Below are 17,634 nucleotides of genomic sequence, written 5' to 3' on the forward strand. Positions count from 1 at the left end.
CACTCTTTGCATGAGGGTTTAAAACTTTCTTTGTGCAGCAGCCCCCCTAATACTTACCAGAGTCCCATCTCAATCCAGCGATGGACACAAGAGCAGCAGCAGGTCTCTTCCGCCATTGGCTCTCGCTACTGTCAATCACAGCCAATGAGGAGTGAGAAGCGGCGGGGCCGAGCCAGGTTCCATGTATAAATTGTGTAAAGTGGTTACCAATAAAAGGACCCATGCGATTTAACTTTATGAAAATTTATTGGAAAAAGGTTACTCATAGTTTAGACAAAGTGTACATTAAAAAAAAAAAAAAATAATAATAATTAACTTTCACCCGTCACCAAAAAAAAAAAGATCACAACATTGTCATAAAACACAAACTTACAGTCTGGACATGAGTTAGACACCTAGGTGGGCTGTACATTATGCAATATTCTTTCCTATTTTGACAGCAGGAGGTTTCCCAGCTGTCAGAATACAATGATCACTGCTGGTGGCTATAGCCACTGGCAGGAATCAAATGGGGAAAAAAAACAGACTGGTTGTACTGTAGTCAATCAATAGATAAAGAACAACTAGCCTGCACATAGATGGATTGAAATTTGGCTGGTTCCTGCTGAGTCGGCAGAATTTTGAACCTTCTATGGCCGACTTTAAACGAATAAAGCCCCAGACAATTAACAATGGCGATAAGATAAACAGATCGAATGGGACACGGAGTACTCAGAGCAATGTGAAGGAGACTAAACAGAGGCATCTGCAGGTCTCTAAGGCCACATGCATTAATCACAAGACCCTATAGCTAAAACACGACCCTCACACAGGTGTACATTTAAAGGCCCCTGTGTGAATGAGGCCTTAAATACACAGGTTACGATATCTCAAATCAGTCAGTATCAAAAAGTTGGCAATTTGGACAAACCATTTCACATTTATTATAGGCACTGGGTGTGGTCTACAAAGGAAGCTCATTTGTCCTTTACAATATCTCTTGCAATAAGCTCCTTCATAATCTCATTGGTGCCACCATAGATTGGCTGTACTCGAGAATCCACGTAGGCTCTGCAAAAGAAAGAGTGCAAGCGGTGCTTCCATTACTGATCAGCAATATTCAAATAATGACAGACTCTCATAGAAAACTATACAAAACAATATTTACATGCAGTAGGTTTAGGCTGAGAACCATAACCCCGATTCTCAGAATGAACCATGAAGTTTGGGGGTCAGAGGGTATAACCCCAGGGTTTTCTATAGACTCTGTAAAAAAACGTAAGGCTTGCACGTTCCGAAGGACAAGCCCCCCTACCTCAGAGCGAAGGGTCTTGTCTCTTGAAAATGGTAAGCTTCATAACTGTGTGGCATTGGATGAGGACACCCGTCCTACCTGCTGGAGTTGTGTGTCCGATAAGACTAATTTTATATGTTTGCGAGTAGAATATAGTTTTGCTTTTAATACACGGCACTAGGGTGTTTGTGCCCCCGTGTGCGTGTTTTTTTTTTACAGTGTATTGAAGATTGCAGCAACACTCAGACTGAGAAATTTTGAATACAAACAAAAATACAAAACATGTAAAAAATAAAAAATAAATGGGCAGACTTGATGGACTATTATATTATATCTTTTTTCCAGGTTTCTATTAGCTACTTTCAGACTGAGGCATTGCGCCGTCGGCTGTAAAGCGCTGTTATTTTTAGTGGCGGTATACCGTCATTTTTGTGGCACTATTCGGCCGCTAGCGGGACACTTTTAACCCCCGAAAAAGGGTCAAAACCGCCCGCAAAGCGCCACTGCAGCGGCGCTTTGCCGATGGTTCAGCGGCGATGACCATTGATTTCAATGGGCAGGGGTGTTGTAAGAGTGGTGTGTACACCGCTCCTACAAGTGCCTCCAAGATGCGGCTGGCAGGACATTTTTGAGCATCCTGCCAGCGCACTGCTCTAGTGTGAAAGCCCTTAGGCCTTTCACACTGGAGTGAAAGAGGAGGCTCTTTCAGGGCGCTTTGCAGGCGCTATTTTTAGCACTATGGAGCCTGCAAAGCGCCACAGTGTGAAAGTAGCCTTAAGGTGGCACGCCAGACAAAGGCTTTGTTACATTTAAATAGAGCAAGAAAGGAATAGAACCTAATCTCCATTACATGGGGGATGATGGCAATAGTAGTTTACACAAATGGCATACCATTATTGTATGCACTGCTTTAATGTGAGTGAACAGCAGGCTGCAAATAATGAAACTGTCCAAGTGATACAGGCCTGTGTTAACATTTCTCTAAAAGTTATAAAAATGAAAGTGGGGAGGAAGGAGAAATGTAATCATTTATTTTAGATATGCCTTAATAAAATTAGTTTCAGAATGGAACAAGTGCAAATTAAAAATTGTATCTTTTCTCCTACTTATTTCCAGGTCAGCAATTTAAACATATTGAAGCCAGACACAGCCCAGCAACTAATATGGAAAGGTTTCTTCACAGTAAGAGCTGTAAAAATGTGGAATAGAGTCCCTGCAGAGGTGGTTCCTGGCCAGCTCAGTCGATTGCGTTAAAAAAGGCCTGGATTCTTTCCTAAATGTACATAATATAACTGGGTACTGATATTCACAGGTAAAGTTGATCCAGGGAAAATCCAAATGCCTCTTGGGGGGGTCAGGAAGGATCTTTTCCCCTGCTGTAGCAAATTGGATCATGCTTTGTTGGGGTTTTTCACCTTCCTCTGGATCAATTGTGAGTAAAGGATTGTGTATATGGGATTGTATTTTTTTTTTTTTAGAACTTGGACTTGTGTCTTTTTTTAACCTGACTAACTATGTAACTAGCATTTTCAGGAGTCCTGCAATGTCATCCCGCATACTCATTTAAAATAGCAGGCAATAGGTAAAGTTAATCAACAAGCATCATACTACAGCTGTACAATAATCAGGTTCACGATTTTTCTTAATCAGAGTTCTCTGAAAGTCCACTGTATTCAGAATGATTGCAGTCGGTTCCAGCCGTTGGTCATTTCAGCACCCAATCTAAGATTTGTGCAGGAATGTGTGCGCTGGGAGTATTGCATTGGATGCAGAGGCGTAACTAGAAACTTCAGGGCCCCGGTGCAAGAAATCATGAGGGCCCCCCCCCCCCGAAAAGCATGATTTTGATACTTCATTTTTTTTTTTTACACTGTACAACAAAGTAAAACATTTATTGATCATTGGTGGAGAGCACACAGAGTTACCAGCCTAACTAGTGTACTGACCATGCTGTGTGCTCCTGCCTAGTGTGGTAAGTTTTTTTAATAGGAAAGCAGAGGGGCTGGCCATATCACCAGGGATTTCACATAAATGAAGCAATACATTTGTTGCTGATCCTATGAAGCAATCATAGGATCAATTGAACCTGACCTGGGGAATGGGATCAGTAACAGTGCTGGTAGGGAGGAGGAATGGGACCAGTGGAAGTGCTAGTGTTGAGGAGGGGTGGCAGCAATGGTACTTGAGGGGGGGTGGCTGCGATGGCAGTGGTTGTGCTATCCGCTCCCACCACCACCTGTGCCTCTTACTGATCCCATCCCCCCACCACTGATCTCATCCCTACCCCCCATCACCTCTGTTGTAGAAGTAATGGGGGGGGGGGGGGGATAGGGATGGGATCAGTGGTGGGGGGGGGGGGGGGGGGGGTAGGGATAAGATTAGTGGTGGTGGGGGGGATGGGATCAGTAAGGAGGCACAGGTGGTGGTGAGAGAGGATGGCACCACCACCCTCAAATACCACAACACCCCCCCCCCCTTTAAGTACCACTTCTGCCACCACCCCTCAAGTATCACCACTACCACCCCACTCAAGTACCAGCAGTGGTACTTGAGGGAGGTGGCAGCGGTGGTGCCATCCTCTCCCACCACCACCTGTGCCTCTTACTGATCCCATCCCCCCACCACTGATCTCATCCCTATCCCCCCATCCCCTCTGTTGTAGAAGTAATAGGGGGGGGGGAATAGGGATGAGATCAGTGGTGGGGGGATGGGATCAGTAAGAGGCACAGTGGTGAAGGTTGGCATTGATTGCTCAGCTCTGTCACTTGATTGACTTACCGTCAAATTACAGTTACAGACCCCCCAGCAGTACATACCCCCCTCAGTTACAGACACCCCCTCAGTTACAGACACCCCCTTAGTTACAGACACCCCCTCAGTACAGTACAGACACCCCCCATCAGTTACAGACCCCCCTCAGTTACAGACCCCCCTCAGTTACAGACACCCCCTCAGTTACAGACACCCCCTTAGTTACAGACACCCCCTCAGTACAGTACAGACACCGCAGCAGTACAGACCCCCCTCAATACAGACACCCCCCCATCAGTTACAGACACCCCCTCAGTACAGTACAGACACCCCCTCAATACAGACACCCCCCCCCTCAGTTACAGACACCCCCTCAGTACAGTACAGACACCCCCTCAGTACAGTACAGACACCCCCTCAGTTACAGACCCCCCCTTGGTGCAAACCTCTCCTAGTGCAGACCCCAGTAGTACAGACGCTCCCCCCCCCCCTTAACTCACAGACCTCCGAACATAGCAGTTGATTGATACACACAGCGGTGTGTCCCTCGAGCGCGGGCTCCTCCTCCTCTGTGGATGTAAACAGAGGAGGGGGCGGCGGGTTCCTTCCCGCTCCGCTGAGGGACACAGCCGCGGCACGAGCCGTGAGGCACCCCCCCCCCATCCCCCGCACCTTTGCTGGATATTACACAGTCAGCGGGCATCTTGGAGCTCAGTGTGTGAAAAGCTTGGCCAGCGTGTGAGAAAGGTCCCGCCCACCTCCTAGATCAGCTCATGTGCATCTATCACACAAGCTGATCTAGGAGGAGGGCGGGACCTTTCTCACACGCTGGCCAAGCTTTTCACACACTGAGTTCAGAGACAAACAGCGGAGATGCCCGCTGACTGTGTCCCTCATGCGGGCGGGTGGCGGGCCCCCCAGACTTGGCGGAACTACAGGGCCCAGTCGCGGCTGCGACTGTTGCGACCATGAAAATTCCGCCACTGATTGGATGTTAAAAAAAGATGCGTCCTCCCCTTCTTCTCTACTTTTAGGGCTCTTTCACACGTCCCTTCAGTTTCTTTCGTCCACTCTGTCGGCTCAGCGGGGATCCCCGCTGAGCTGTCAGTGGATAGGGCGGTACCCGCACACAGTGCAGGGACCGCCCTGTCTGAGCTCCGCTCTGCCCTATGGGGAACCGGATGCAGATGGACCGTCTGCATCAGTTCCGTTCCGCCCGACGGAAGAAAAATAGGGTTTTCTTCCGTCCGAAAACCGGATCCCGACGGACGCGGACGCTAGCGGATGCTCCATCCGCTAACGGACGCGTTCCCATAGGGATTCATTACAAGTCCGTTAACGGACTTGTAATGAACGGACAGGGGGAACAGACGTCTGAAAGGGGCCTAACAGTATTCCTGCAGCAGTCACATTTTAACTTTAACATTTATTTAAAATTAACCAAAATAAACATTGTACATATCTGTTGCTCAGTGAAAAAAATAAAAATAAAAACAAACAACTTACTTTGCAATAGGATATTCCCACATGTAGCCCCAGCCTCCATGGAGCTGAACACCTTCATTGGCTATGCTGTTTTGGAGGTCAGATGCCCTGCAAGAGAAGATTTTCCCCATCAAATACATACAAGGTCAACATGACACTTACCAAGATTCAAAAACATGGATCTGTGGCTGAGAGAGAAGTGAAGTGGTGTATTTAAACAGGAAAAATGCACAGTTAATCAAATATTACTGACCATATGCACCCAAATGCCCTTTTTTTTGGGTTTTGTAATAGTACAAATAAATAATAAAATAAAAGTAAGTAGGCAGCGTAAAAAATAGAGAATGCCTTTGTGTTGCTAAAAGAACCATTCGTTCATCCATTTTTTCTTGTAAGGCTCCACCTCTCTGGACTGGAGTAGCGCATTCACCATTTGCTTTACTATGTTTTGCTTTCCGCAGCTCATAAGGCCCATTTGGGCCACAATGTGCTGCTCAGCCGATACCTTGCAATGACTGACGATCTCTAGTTTGTACCCAAGTTCTTCTCTTTTCCCCAGTCTTCCTTCCACAAGACAGTGCTGGTGTAGGTATCCAAAGACACATGTACATGTATGTACTAATTAAAGTGACAGCATATTCCAGGGATGCCATATACAATGAATAAATCTTCATATACAATCTTATTTTATTCATTGTATATGGCGTCCCTGGAAAACGCTACCACTGTAATTAGTACATGTACAGATTTACTTGTTTTAACATTTTATTTTGTAGTAGCTTGTTATAAGATGTTTTTCCCATGTAGCTTGCTTGGTACATACATGGATTTACTGGGGTGTAATATCTTTGGTTTATCCATTTGGTCAGCTTTTTAATTACTTCCACCGGCCGGGGATCCTCAGGACTCCAACACTATGGCGGCTGTGGTATAGGCAAACACTAGTAAGTGTTCTCTAGTGTCTATTTTATGTGATGTTATTTAATCCTGCCATTGTGAGAACCCCAGTGAGGACCACTCTTATAACGAAAGGTGCGTCGCGTGGAGGAAGTAGCGACGTCAGCATAGCCGCCGGGGCATTGAACGAGATTGTATACCGAATGCCTGTGTCTTTATCAGCTTTATAATCTTTCTTTTAATAAACTAATGTTATGAATGTACTTTGCACAATGAAGCTCTCTTCCCTCTTTTCTTTATATACACTATTCCCCATATGATTTTCTGGGTTAATATATAGTAGTGCGACATTGTGGCGAGGTGATTAGGAGAGCGTGACCAAGTGACTGAATATTTATATGGGCCCTCCTGCTGGAAGTTACTTTCCATACCTACAGTGAGGGGTAGACTCACAAATGCAAGGTCAGATCTTATAAAAAGGTCTTACATTCCATTAACAGGCTTAAATATATTCTTCTCATCTGGGAGTGGAGCACGATTGGGTGATCACCTACAGCACCCGTACAATAGGATGTACACATGAACACTGCATTTTAATTTATTGATTGTCTGGGACTTTTAAGAATAAAAAAAAAAAAAAAAAAAGAAGAAGAAGAAAAATAAGAATAATTCTTAAATTGTTTTCTGGATTTTTTGCACAAAAGTCCGTCCTTTGCATGGTATAATAATAAATCCATCAAGTCCAAAAAAGTCTGTTCTACCTATTGATTTGAGGCACTATATGCACTTGAATTTGAATGCACTATATGGAGACGTTGTTTATGCACATGTTTTGACGCTGCAACAATTGTTTCTTTGGTATTTAATATTGTTAGGTACAATATTTTTTAAAGGGTTTGTAAAGGTACATTTTTTTCCCTAAATAGCTTCCTTTACCTTTTTTTTTTTTTTTTTTAATTTCTGTTTATTGAAGGTTTTAGACATAAAAAACATACATTCCTTGGCACACCGCCAAGCTTACCTATCGGCTAACATGACCGGCAACATATAACCGTGCCATCGCAGATGGCATATATACCAACATAACACCCTCCCTGCCCCCCTCTACTCAGTTCCCTTCCCCCGCCAATCCTTATCTGAGATCATATTAAATAATACCTCTCCTTCTCAGTTGTGAGCCTCAAATCACTGTTCACGATGCACCTGGAATGAGTTCCACTATAACTTAACACAGGTATCCTCAAAGTTCAATTATCCTGCCCCATTACCCAACCGTCTGGTCAGATTCATACCAGGCCCTCCACACTTTCTCGAACTTCCCCACACACCCCCGAGACAAATACGTTGCCTTATAATATGGAAGCATAGCATTTACCAATCCTTTCCAGAAAGCAACCTCCGGGGCCCCCGGACTCCTCCACTTAAGCAATATAGCTTTCTTCCCATAAAACAGCAAGATACTAATTAACGTTCTGTGAGCCCTAGACGGGACCACCTCCTCCACCAGGCCGAGTAAACAGACACTGATTTCCTGCGGGACAGGTACCCCCAGAACCCCTGCTATACAGGTCGTGACCCCAGTCCAAAACTGCTGGATCTGGGGGCAGCCCCAAAACACATGATGCGCGTCCGCAGGAGCAAACGTACACCTCCAACATTCAGAGGGCACTGAGGGATAGATCGAAGCCAACCTGGCAGGGGTATAATACACCCTGTGCAGGAACTCAAATTGAATCAGCCGGTCCCTAGCCGCTACCAAATACTTAAAAGGACGGTCCCACATGTCATCCCACTCCTCCCCCTGTATACCCGGAACCTCTGCCTCCCAACGCTCTCTGCACTTCAGTAATGCTTTAGGACTGGCTTTAAATAACTCTTTATAAGTCACTGACAAAGTCTTGGGCAGGTCTTCTGTCATAAGTAGGTCCTCTAATCTAGAAGGGAAGGATTCGACCGTCTGAATCCCAAACTGCATCTGATACGCATGTCTCAGTCTCAAATATCGGAAAAATTGTGAGTTCGGAAGATCATGTTTGGCCTTCATTTGATCAAACGTCAAAAGTACCCCATCACGAGTAACATCCTTAAGCAGTTTAACCCCCTTAGATGCCCACCCTACAGCGTCATCGAATTTATAAAATTGTTGTAGTTTTGGGTTCATCCACAGAGGTGTTGAGGGGGAAAACCCTTTGTAACTTGGACAGTCCAACTTCTCCACCTCCTCCCAAGCCTTAACAGTAGCCTTCATAGAGTCCGTAAGAGGGAGATCTCTACCCGTACCGCTATGGATAGCCAGACGGAGGGACTCATAAGACCCCAGATGGGCTGCCTCAAGTATAGTAGCCGAATCTCCCGCGTCTGAGCTCAGCCATCTATGTACGAAAACCTACTGTCCAGCCAAGTAGTACTTGCGCCAGTCAGGTAGCGCCAGCCCGCCCTGGCCCCATGGTTCCTGCAGGACCTTCAACCCCACCCTAGGCATTTTGGGTGCCCGGAGAAACGAGCTGGTGATACTATCCAGTTTCCGAAAGAAGGACTTCGGTATCCATACCGGAGCATTCCTCAGAAAATACAATATAACTGGGAGAATCTTCATCTTTAGGAGGTTAATCCTACGAATCAAGGACAAGGGAAGCTTTTGCCAAGCCAGCGCTTTTTGTTTGGAAAATGTCAGAAGGGGCAGCAAGTTGAGAGACAGGTAGTCCATCACGCTCGCCGTGACCTTCACCCCCAGATAAGTTTTCTGCGTGACCCATTTAAGTGGCAAGTCTGAATTCGCTTTTGCCCTAGCCTTAGCTTCCTTTACCTTAGTGCAGTCCTCCTTCACTTAATGGAAATAAGGACATTTAAAAGCACAATCGAAGGATGAGGTAAGTGAAGGAGGACTGCACTAAGGTAAAGGAAGCTATTTAGGGGAAAAAACATTTACCTTTACAACCCCTTTAAGTGCAGCTGTCAGTATTACTAATTCAAAATTCTTTTCACACTGAGCGCACATCATTTTTCAGATTATCTCAGCCTATTGCTTGGGATAATGGACATAAAAAAAAAAATATATATATATATATAAGATTGCTACACTGTCCTGAAAAAAAAAAAAAAAGAAGTGTATAATTTATATATATATATATATATATATATATATATATATATTACACACACACACAGTGGAGTGCTAGGCAACCCTTAACTGACAGACCGCTGGAATCTATTTTCACAACAGCTGAACAGATACAGGTTGATGGAGAATACTTGATGTGAGAATAGATGGCGAGTCTGTGCGCAATCTTTACGTAAGAAACCGAAAATCTTTTTGGAGGCTATTGATGAGAAGTCCATAAAAAGCATCATAAAATGTAAGAATGCAGCCAGGAAAGCGCATGTAGTCCAGTTTGTCAGCTCGCATAGCCCGGCGTTAAAATAAATAAAAAAAGACCTGTACTTTATGTGCTTGTAAATAGGGAAGTTTTATGCCCACTTTTACTTGGCCAGACAATGCTGTGAAAAGATCAAGTGGGAAGAAGTGCCAAGTTTGTGAAAGAGCTCAAAAAGGACAGCACCATGGAGACCAGGATCATGGTCAACCAGTTTAACCCTTTTAAATGGTTTTGTATTACTCAGCAATGCTGGGAAACCGATTCAGCAAAACATGCCAATCTAAAGTTTGCATCTGTAAGCCAATCTACAGTATAGGCCCATCCCTCTACATGCCAGAGTACTGCAATACAAATACAATTGTTAAAGATGGAACACAGGGCAATGTATTTGTTCTTGTTATACAGCAAGGGCCTCTTGTTTTCTCATGCATACCAGTATTTTGCCATGGAAGCAGTGGCAGAGTCCAGGCGTTTTTCCGCATGAAGCTGGAGACAGCTGTCTATGAAGGTGCGACCCACACAGATCTGCGTTTTCATCTCTGCCAGCTTGTGCTGCACGGTCTTAAGAGAAAAGATATGGAAAGTATTCAGTGAACAAATTCATTTCCTTGCTATTGTAAAATCATAAAATATTTAAATGTTTTTTTTATTTTTAGAAAAGCTGGCAGCACAATATTAATGCTGTGCAACCAATTCACAGATTCTTTCCTCCATTGCTACATTCACACCATATGCAATTGCTTCATTTTCTTTACCGAGTGTGCATTTTAGGCGCGCTTTGAAGGACCACCTACAAATGACATGAACAGGAAAGTGAGAGGACATATTTATGTTTTATTTTAGAAGTGATTTTTTTATACTAGCCAATTCTACAAATACTTGGGGAGTGGATGATAATACATCTTTGTTTAGATACAGTATAAGACCAGCTATATCTCACGTCCTATCTGTTCATAATTTTACACTTAATTAGGTACACCAGTTATCTATTGTTAGTTAAAGTGTATGCATAATCAAAACTTTTTTTTTTTTTTTTTTTTTAAAGGACTATGGAAGGATTAAAACCCCAGCCAGTTTATTTTTTTGTTGTCTGTGTACAAATTATGGAAATTTCTTTTCACTTCCTGACCCAGATACGCAACAGGAAGTTAGAGGTAATCTCCCAATTTTTCCACTTGCCCTTTGTTCTGGGGACAACCTAAATTTTAGTTCTCCCTTCCGATAATGATCACCAGTGAATAATCTCCCCAGTGGGGTAAAGTGCAGCAATACAATTTTGAGAGTAACTCCCCCCCCCCCCCCCATTATCTTCCCCCCCCCCCAAAAAAATAAAAAAAAAAGAAGAAAAGTTCTGCTTAGAAATACACTTTAAATCTCTTAAAGTGGAACTCCGCCGTAAAAAAAAAAATTAAAAGCCAGCAGCTACAAATACTGCAGCTGCTGACTTTTAATAAATGGACACTTACCTGTCCTGGAGTCCAGCGACGTCAGCAACCAAAGACGAGCAATCGCTCGTCTCTCGGCTGCCCCCACCGCCATCATCGTTGACGAAATCAGGAAGTGAATCGTCGCGGCTTCACTGCCCGGTTTCCTACTGCGCATGTGTGAGTCGCGCTCCTTACTGTGTTCTGGGAGCCGTGTGTTTCCCAGAACACAACGGGGGGTTTGGGGGGTTCACAAGGACGGGGAATGGCGTATTGCCCGCAGTTTCCCCAGCAGGCTATATGCCCAGAAGTGGGTGCAAATACCTCTTAGACAGGTATCTGCACCCCCCTCCCCCCTGAAAGGTGGCAATTGTGGCACTGGAGGGGGGGGTGGAGGGTTCCAATGAGCTGAAGTTCCGGTTTAGGGTGGAGCTCCGATTTAAAGAAAATAAACAAAATGTGTTTTTTTCCTCTCGAAGGTCCTCTTGGATGCCAGTCCATTGACTGATGTAAATAAATCAAAGTTACCACCATCATTCCAATGTGGATACAGGAAGTGAGGACATCTTCATATTCTAGGCAATCAAGTCATTTGCAGGTGGTAAGGACCAATATTGTATCAAATCAGCACGACCAAATGTTCTTAAAGTGAACCTACTGCACCCTATTCCTTCTTGAATAACAATTTTTATCATAGGTGTGGACAAAATAAATACCTGTAAGTGTGCCACAGTCTTTCCAAAGGCCTTCCTTTGCCTGACATAGTTCCGGGTTTCTTCAAACATGAACTCACAGCTAGCAATGGCCATATCTGAAATCAATAGTCGCTCCTACAATTTATAGACAAGTCATCAGTGTTAATAAAGAATTTGCATCTTAAAATTAAAATTTCAAATATAGCATAACCATACAGTCGTTCCTGACAGACAACTGTCGTCAGTCTAAATAACTTGTATTAAACACAGTTCTAAAGGCTGAAGAATTTTTAGCTTCATGCATTGCATCCCACTTGCCACCAGCACTTTTTTCACTTCCTCTGACCAACAGCGCCAAGGACATTTTTAACTCTCTCTGACCACTTACTTCCACCAACACTAGGGCATGATTTTCTCCCACTGAAGACTGACACCATAGCAATTTTTTACTGCCAAATATCTCAGATGCCAGGGAAGAGAAAACCTGCAGCTGGGCACAGCGATGGATTGATACAGGAGTCAAGTAGGTGTTGGGGAGGAGAACACACGGTAGATGTTTTTTTACCTTAATACAGAGAATGCATTAAGGTAAAAAACCTTTAGAGACTTTAGAGCCACTTATCGTATAGACACACCTGAGGAAGCTCTGCCATTAGGTAGTAGAAACCTTTATTTTCTTCTCCCAATAAAGCATCAGCGGGAAGCCGGACATCTTCAAAGAACAATTCTGCTGTGTCCTGAAAATAAAGGCAATTTAAAACAGAATAAACAGTTTTCTGCAACTCAACTCTGTAGGCAGTAAATGTCTTCAATTAAGTGAAAGAAACAACCCCATCATCCTACACTCTAGGAAGAATCCGTTCATAACTATGAAGCACCGCACACAGCTGAGAACACCAAGTGGAATTATGCAAGAAACTTTAGTCTTATTACATAGTTTTACTGCAACACAAAAAGCATAGTTCAGATAGGATAATATACACACTAATATATTATATATATATATATATATATATATATATATATATATATATATATATATATATATATATATATATATACACACATATATATATATATATATATATATATATATATATATATACACACATACATATATATATATATATATATATATATATATATATATACACACACATACATATATATATATATATATATATATATATATACATATACATATATATATATATATATATATATATATATATATATATATACATACACACACACATACACACACACACGCAGCAGCTGAAGACGGCCATTTTCTGTTTCAGCATGACTGTGCCCCTGTGCACAATTCCAGGGCCTTAGAGAATTGGTCTGATTTTAATGTGGAGGAACCCCAGCAGCCTGCACAGACTCTATAGAATTGTTTCAAGACAATTCTTCTTGTCCAACATCAGTACTTGAAGAAGAGCAAATCGATTCCCAAATCAGGTAAATTGCATTTATTGTTTTACCATAGTATATGCAATTTGATTTGTTCTCTGTTGATTCATACAATTCAAGGACCCTGACTGATTAGACTGCTAGATTTCTAAAGAAGGGTACGATTCTCTCCAGAGATTATATATATATATATATATATATATATACACACACACACCTTTGGGAAGGAAAGGAAAGAGAAGGGAGGGAAGAAAGGAAGGAAGGAAGAAAGAAAGAAAGAAAGAAAGAAAGAAAGAAAGAAAGAAAGAAAGAAAGAAAGAAAGAAAGAAAGAAAGAAAGAAAGAAAGAAAGAAAGAAAGAAAGAAAGAAAGAAGGAAAGGAAAGGAAAGGAAAAGGAAAAGGAAAAGGAAAAGGAAAAGGAAAAGGAAAAGGAAAAGGAAGGAAAAAAGGAGGAAAGGAAGGAAGGAAAAAAGGAGGAAAGGAAGGAAGGAAGGAAGGAAAAAAGGAAGGAAAAAAAGGAGCAAAGGAAGGAAAAAAAAGGAGGAAAGGAAGGAAAAAAAGGAGGAAAGGAAGGAAAAAAAGGAAAGAAAGGAAGGAAGAAGGAAAGAAAGGAAGGAAGAAGGAAAGGAAAGGAAAGGAAAGGAAAGGAAAGGAAAGGAAAGGAAAGGAAAGAAGGAGGAAAAGAAGGAACAATACAGAAAGAAAGGAGAAAAGGAAAAAGAAGAAGCCATAAAAAAACCAACTTACATGACTATAACAGAACAGCACACAGGGAAGGAAGCAAGAAAAAAGGCACGTTTACTGCACCAAACACATTACACAAATATTGATAAATCAATTAAAATGTACCGTTACCAATTAAAGCGTGTCTAAACCCAAAAGCAAAAAAAGTAGATACTGCAGCTTACAGCCCTTGAATGTTGTGGTTGCAATATTTTATTTTTCAGGTAGGCCACATGACAATACCATAGCTCCCAACGGTCCCTGATTTGGAGCGACTGTCCCTCATTTGGAACAAAGTCCCTCTTTCCTCCTCATTTTGGTCTGATCTATAAAGTTGTATAAAAAATGCACTAATTATCTCTAGCTATCAAAAAGTGCTTCCCAGAGCTAAACCTTTCATCCAAATTCTAAATGGCTGCATTTGTGAATTTCAAAAGCCAATATAAAGGAGCAGTAGTGGTAAAAAGCACTTATGGGTCTGGCCAATATTTTTTATAATTCTCTTTTGGGGGGGGGGTTTCCTATCCGCACATAGTTTTGCTAATTGGTGTCCCTCATTCCCATCTCAGAAAGTTGGGAGCTATTCTATATTCATGCCTGCAGTGTATCTGGATGCACCACAGTTGTCACCCAGGCTTTTCTCCTGGTTCAGATTATAAACGGCACACTCTTGCCAGCCCCAATGTCAGCATTTTGTGTTATAGTTCCCAAAAAGAGGGGGGGGGCTACATGTAATTGCTGTTTATTTTTTTAGGAACCCCGCAAATGTGTACATTAACCCATACCTCTCTCAACAAAATAAAACTGATAAATTGCAGACTTTGGTCAGGGTTCAGTTATCTGTGTTTCCCTGGAGCTTTAAACATTTTAAAACGGTCACCTTGCATGTAACAAGTGAGCAGATTTTTTACAGTGAAGACGTTATAGCCAGAAGCCTCAGACCTATTAAGGTGCCTAAGTAGAAGGTGTGAGGAAAGGCTTATTCTTATATTTTGTACAGAGCAAGAAAGATCCATTTATTTATTTATGTCACCATAGCTCATATACATTTACTTTTCCTCTATCTATTCTATGGAGACCCGAAATAAAAAACATGGCTGCTTATTTGCTCCACGTATGTGTCCTGTGTGTCACTCAATTCTTTTGGATATGATGAGCAAATAAAATGATAAGGATTAGTTATGACCTTTCAAAGAAATAATTTTACCTGTGCCTTCAAGCCCATTTTTTCTAGTTTCCGCCCTTTAACAAAACCTTTAGTGCCATTGTCCACGAGGAAGAGACTGATGCCATGAGCAGGGGTACGAGCCTCGCGGTTTGTGACAGCAACAACAATTACTACATCGCTCATCCATCCATTTGTAATAAATACCTGTGCAGACAGGACAAAAATTTTTATGAAAAAATAAAATAATAATAAATAATAATAATAATAATAATAATAATAATAATAATAATAATAATAAAATGAAATCGCCACAAAAAACATGGGTATATTTTTAACACAATTACCACAATTTGACGCTGCGCTATTAAAACATTAAAAACAGATATTGTATGTTAATTGACCACACTTACATTGAATTGAACTTTCACAAAGGTTGGACTTGTGTCTTTTTTCCAACCTCACCTACTATGTAACTGCAATAAAACATAATCATAAAAAGCAACAGCACCACCTACTGTACATGATCAGCACAAGCGCATGGCTAGAAGATGCAGGGTTTAAAATGGCAGTTCTTACAGTGCGATTTAACTCACAGCATAAACCAAGAACATTACAATAAATATTTCCTTTTAAGCCTTAACCACTATAAAACTGAAAAAAAAAAAAAAAAAAAGTATAGAAACAACTCATCTATTGAATGCTCTCTACTTCTGACTGGGGAGTCACGTTGAGTCCCAAAAAAATAATTTTCCTACTAGATGTAGAAGGTGAAACAGAATAGATCACAAATGCCGATACCCGTGTCTACAGCAATTTCCACCTTTGTCAGCAAATGTCAAGTTAGTTCCGTACTTCCTATACGGCCCAAACTATTCAGCTTCAAGGGAGACATGATGGCCCTAGATGGCAACTCATGGAGAGGGTACTGCCACTCCAACACAGGAATTGGCAGTTGGAGCAGGTTCCCTGTAGAGCCCAGATCCAGCCAAAACTTCTCTTTTGTTGTAGACAGTAGAAAAGAAATAAAACCTGTACCAGGAGGCAGCAAAACCTCTGCAGTGGGGATACAGACTGCAACAAAACATTTTTTTCAGTAATTTGGGAAGGGTTATTATTAGTGTATTGAGAAAAAAAAAAATCATAAATATGTCTTTAAGTCTGGCCATTTTGGCTGGATAAGATATAATATTCCAATGTTTTTTCCCATAAGGGGCTCCTTCAGAAGGCTAGGTTCACACATGCTCGGCTCTGCAGGTTGCGGTTCTGAGTCCAGTGCAGTTTTGTTCACCAGTTTAGGTGCGAATCAGGTGCAAATTTTTACTTTGCACCTAAACCGGACCAAAAAAAAAAAAAAAAAATAAAATCGCACAGGATCCCTTTTAAAAACGGACCGCGTCCCCCCTTAGACATGTGAACCGGCTCCATTAAAATGCCGATCTGATTCACATGTTATGCCCTGTGATTGGTCCTGCAGTTTCCTGGGGCATGTGGAAGTTAGAGGAGGCACCTGTCAAAATAAGGTACCCACTCCCCTGCTCCAAAAAATAAATAAATCCCAAATATTGGGAGTGGGGTTTGTGTTGAGAAGGAAAAGCTGGTTTTCCCCTTTTAGGTGGTGAAGTTCCACTTGCCTGGTTCAGGTTATTTATTAAACATAGTAGATGGTTGCATAGATGTAGCAACCTAAAGTAGCTATTGGTATATTGGACTTGATACAGTGTTGCAAAGTCACAATCTGCACTCTTAGGTTGAATACACACTATACAATTTTCTTTCAATATTTTCTTTTAGACCCAGTTTACACAGGGGTGGCTTTAAAGTCGCCCAACTCTGAAGATGCCCCGTACAGCATGGCTTGCAAAACGACCTTTGTATAGAAGTCAATGCAAGCCGCTCTGAAGTCGCTCCAAAGTAGTACAGGAACCTTTTGTACTTTGAATCGCTCCGACTTAGAACAGTTCCATTGTACAGAATGGAGCGCGACTTGTCAGGCGGCCAAGTCGCCTGACAAGTCGCCCCTGTGTGAACCGGGTCTTAGATTTACCAAAACCACATAATATGAGGTCAAACCTAAACACTTTCAATTTGTAAGCCATCAGGCAGGCCCTTACACTACATAGTGGAAGGTGTGTCTAAAGGAAATCTAACAACAAAAGTTGTGTAGTGTGTATCCAGCTTTAGGCTCGGTTCCCACAGCTGTGACCTGGGATTTGACTTATGAGGCCCCAAGTCACAAGACATGTGAAATCTCATGTTAGTCAAAGAGAGCTGTCTTAATTAGCACTACTGAAGTTGCTTCAACTTTAGAAAAGGTTCCTGTACTACTTTAACCACTTCAGCCCCGGACCATTTGGCTGCCAAATGAGCGGGCCCCTTTTTGCGATTCGGCACTGCGTCACTTTAACTGACAATTGCACGGTCGTGC

At 42.2% G+C, this 17,634-nt stretch overlaps 1 protein-coding gene across 1 annotated transcript in view; it reads right to left on the reverse strand.

Moving 5' to 3' along the window:
• Positions 1–588: 588 nt before the first annotated feature.
• The window catches only part of ACADL (acyl-CoA dehydrogenase long chain), a 40,190-nt gene continuing 23,144 nt past the window's right edge, over positions 589–17,634 (reverse strand). Inside the window, exons 6-11 of the mRNA XM_040357444.1 lie at positions 15,249–15,413; positions 12,538–12,639; positions 11,924–12,037; positions 10,217–10,344; positions 5,531–5,617; positions 589–1,050 (exon numbers count right to left, since the gene is read on the reverse strand). Of these exons, the coding sequence (XP_040213378.1) occupies positions 957–1,050; positions 5,531–5,617; positions 10,217–10,344; positions 11,924–12,037; positions 12,538–12,639; positions 15,249–15,413 (690 nt within the window). The 3' untranslated portion in view covers positions 589–956. The remainder of the gene's footprint in view (positions 1,051–5,530; positions 5,618–10,216; positions 10,345–11,923; positions 12,038–12,537; positions 12,640–15,248; positions 15,414–17,634) is intronic.

This window comes from Rana temporaria, chromosome 6 (assembly GCF_905171775.1).
Source record: "Rana temporaria chromosome 6, aRanTem1.1, whole genome shotgun sequence".
Taxonomy (NCBI): Eukaryota; Metazoa; Chordata; class Amphibia; order Anura; family Ranidae; genus Rana; species Rana temporaria.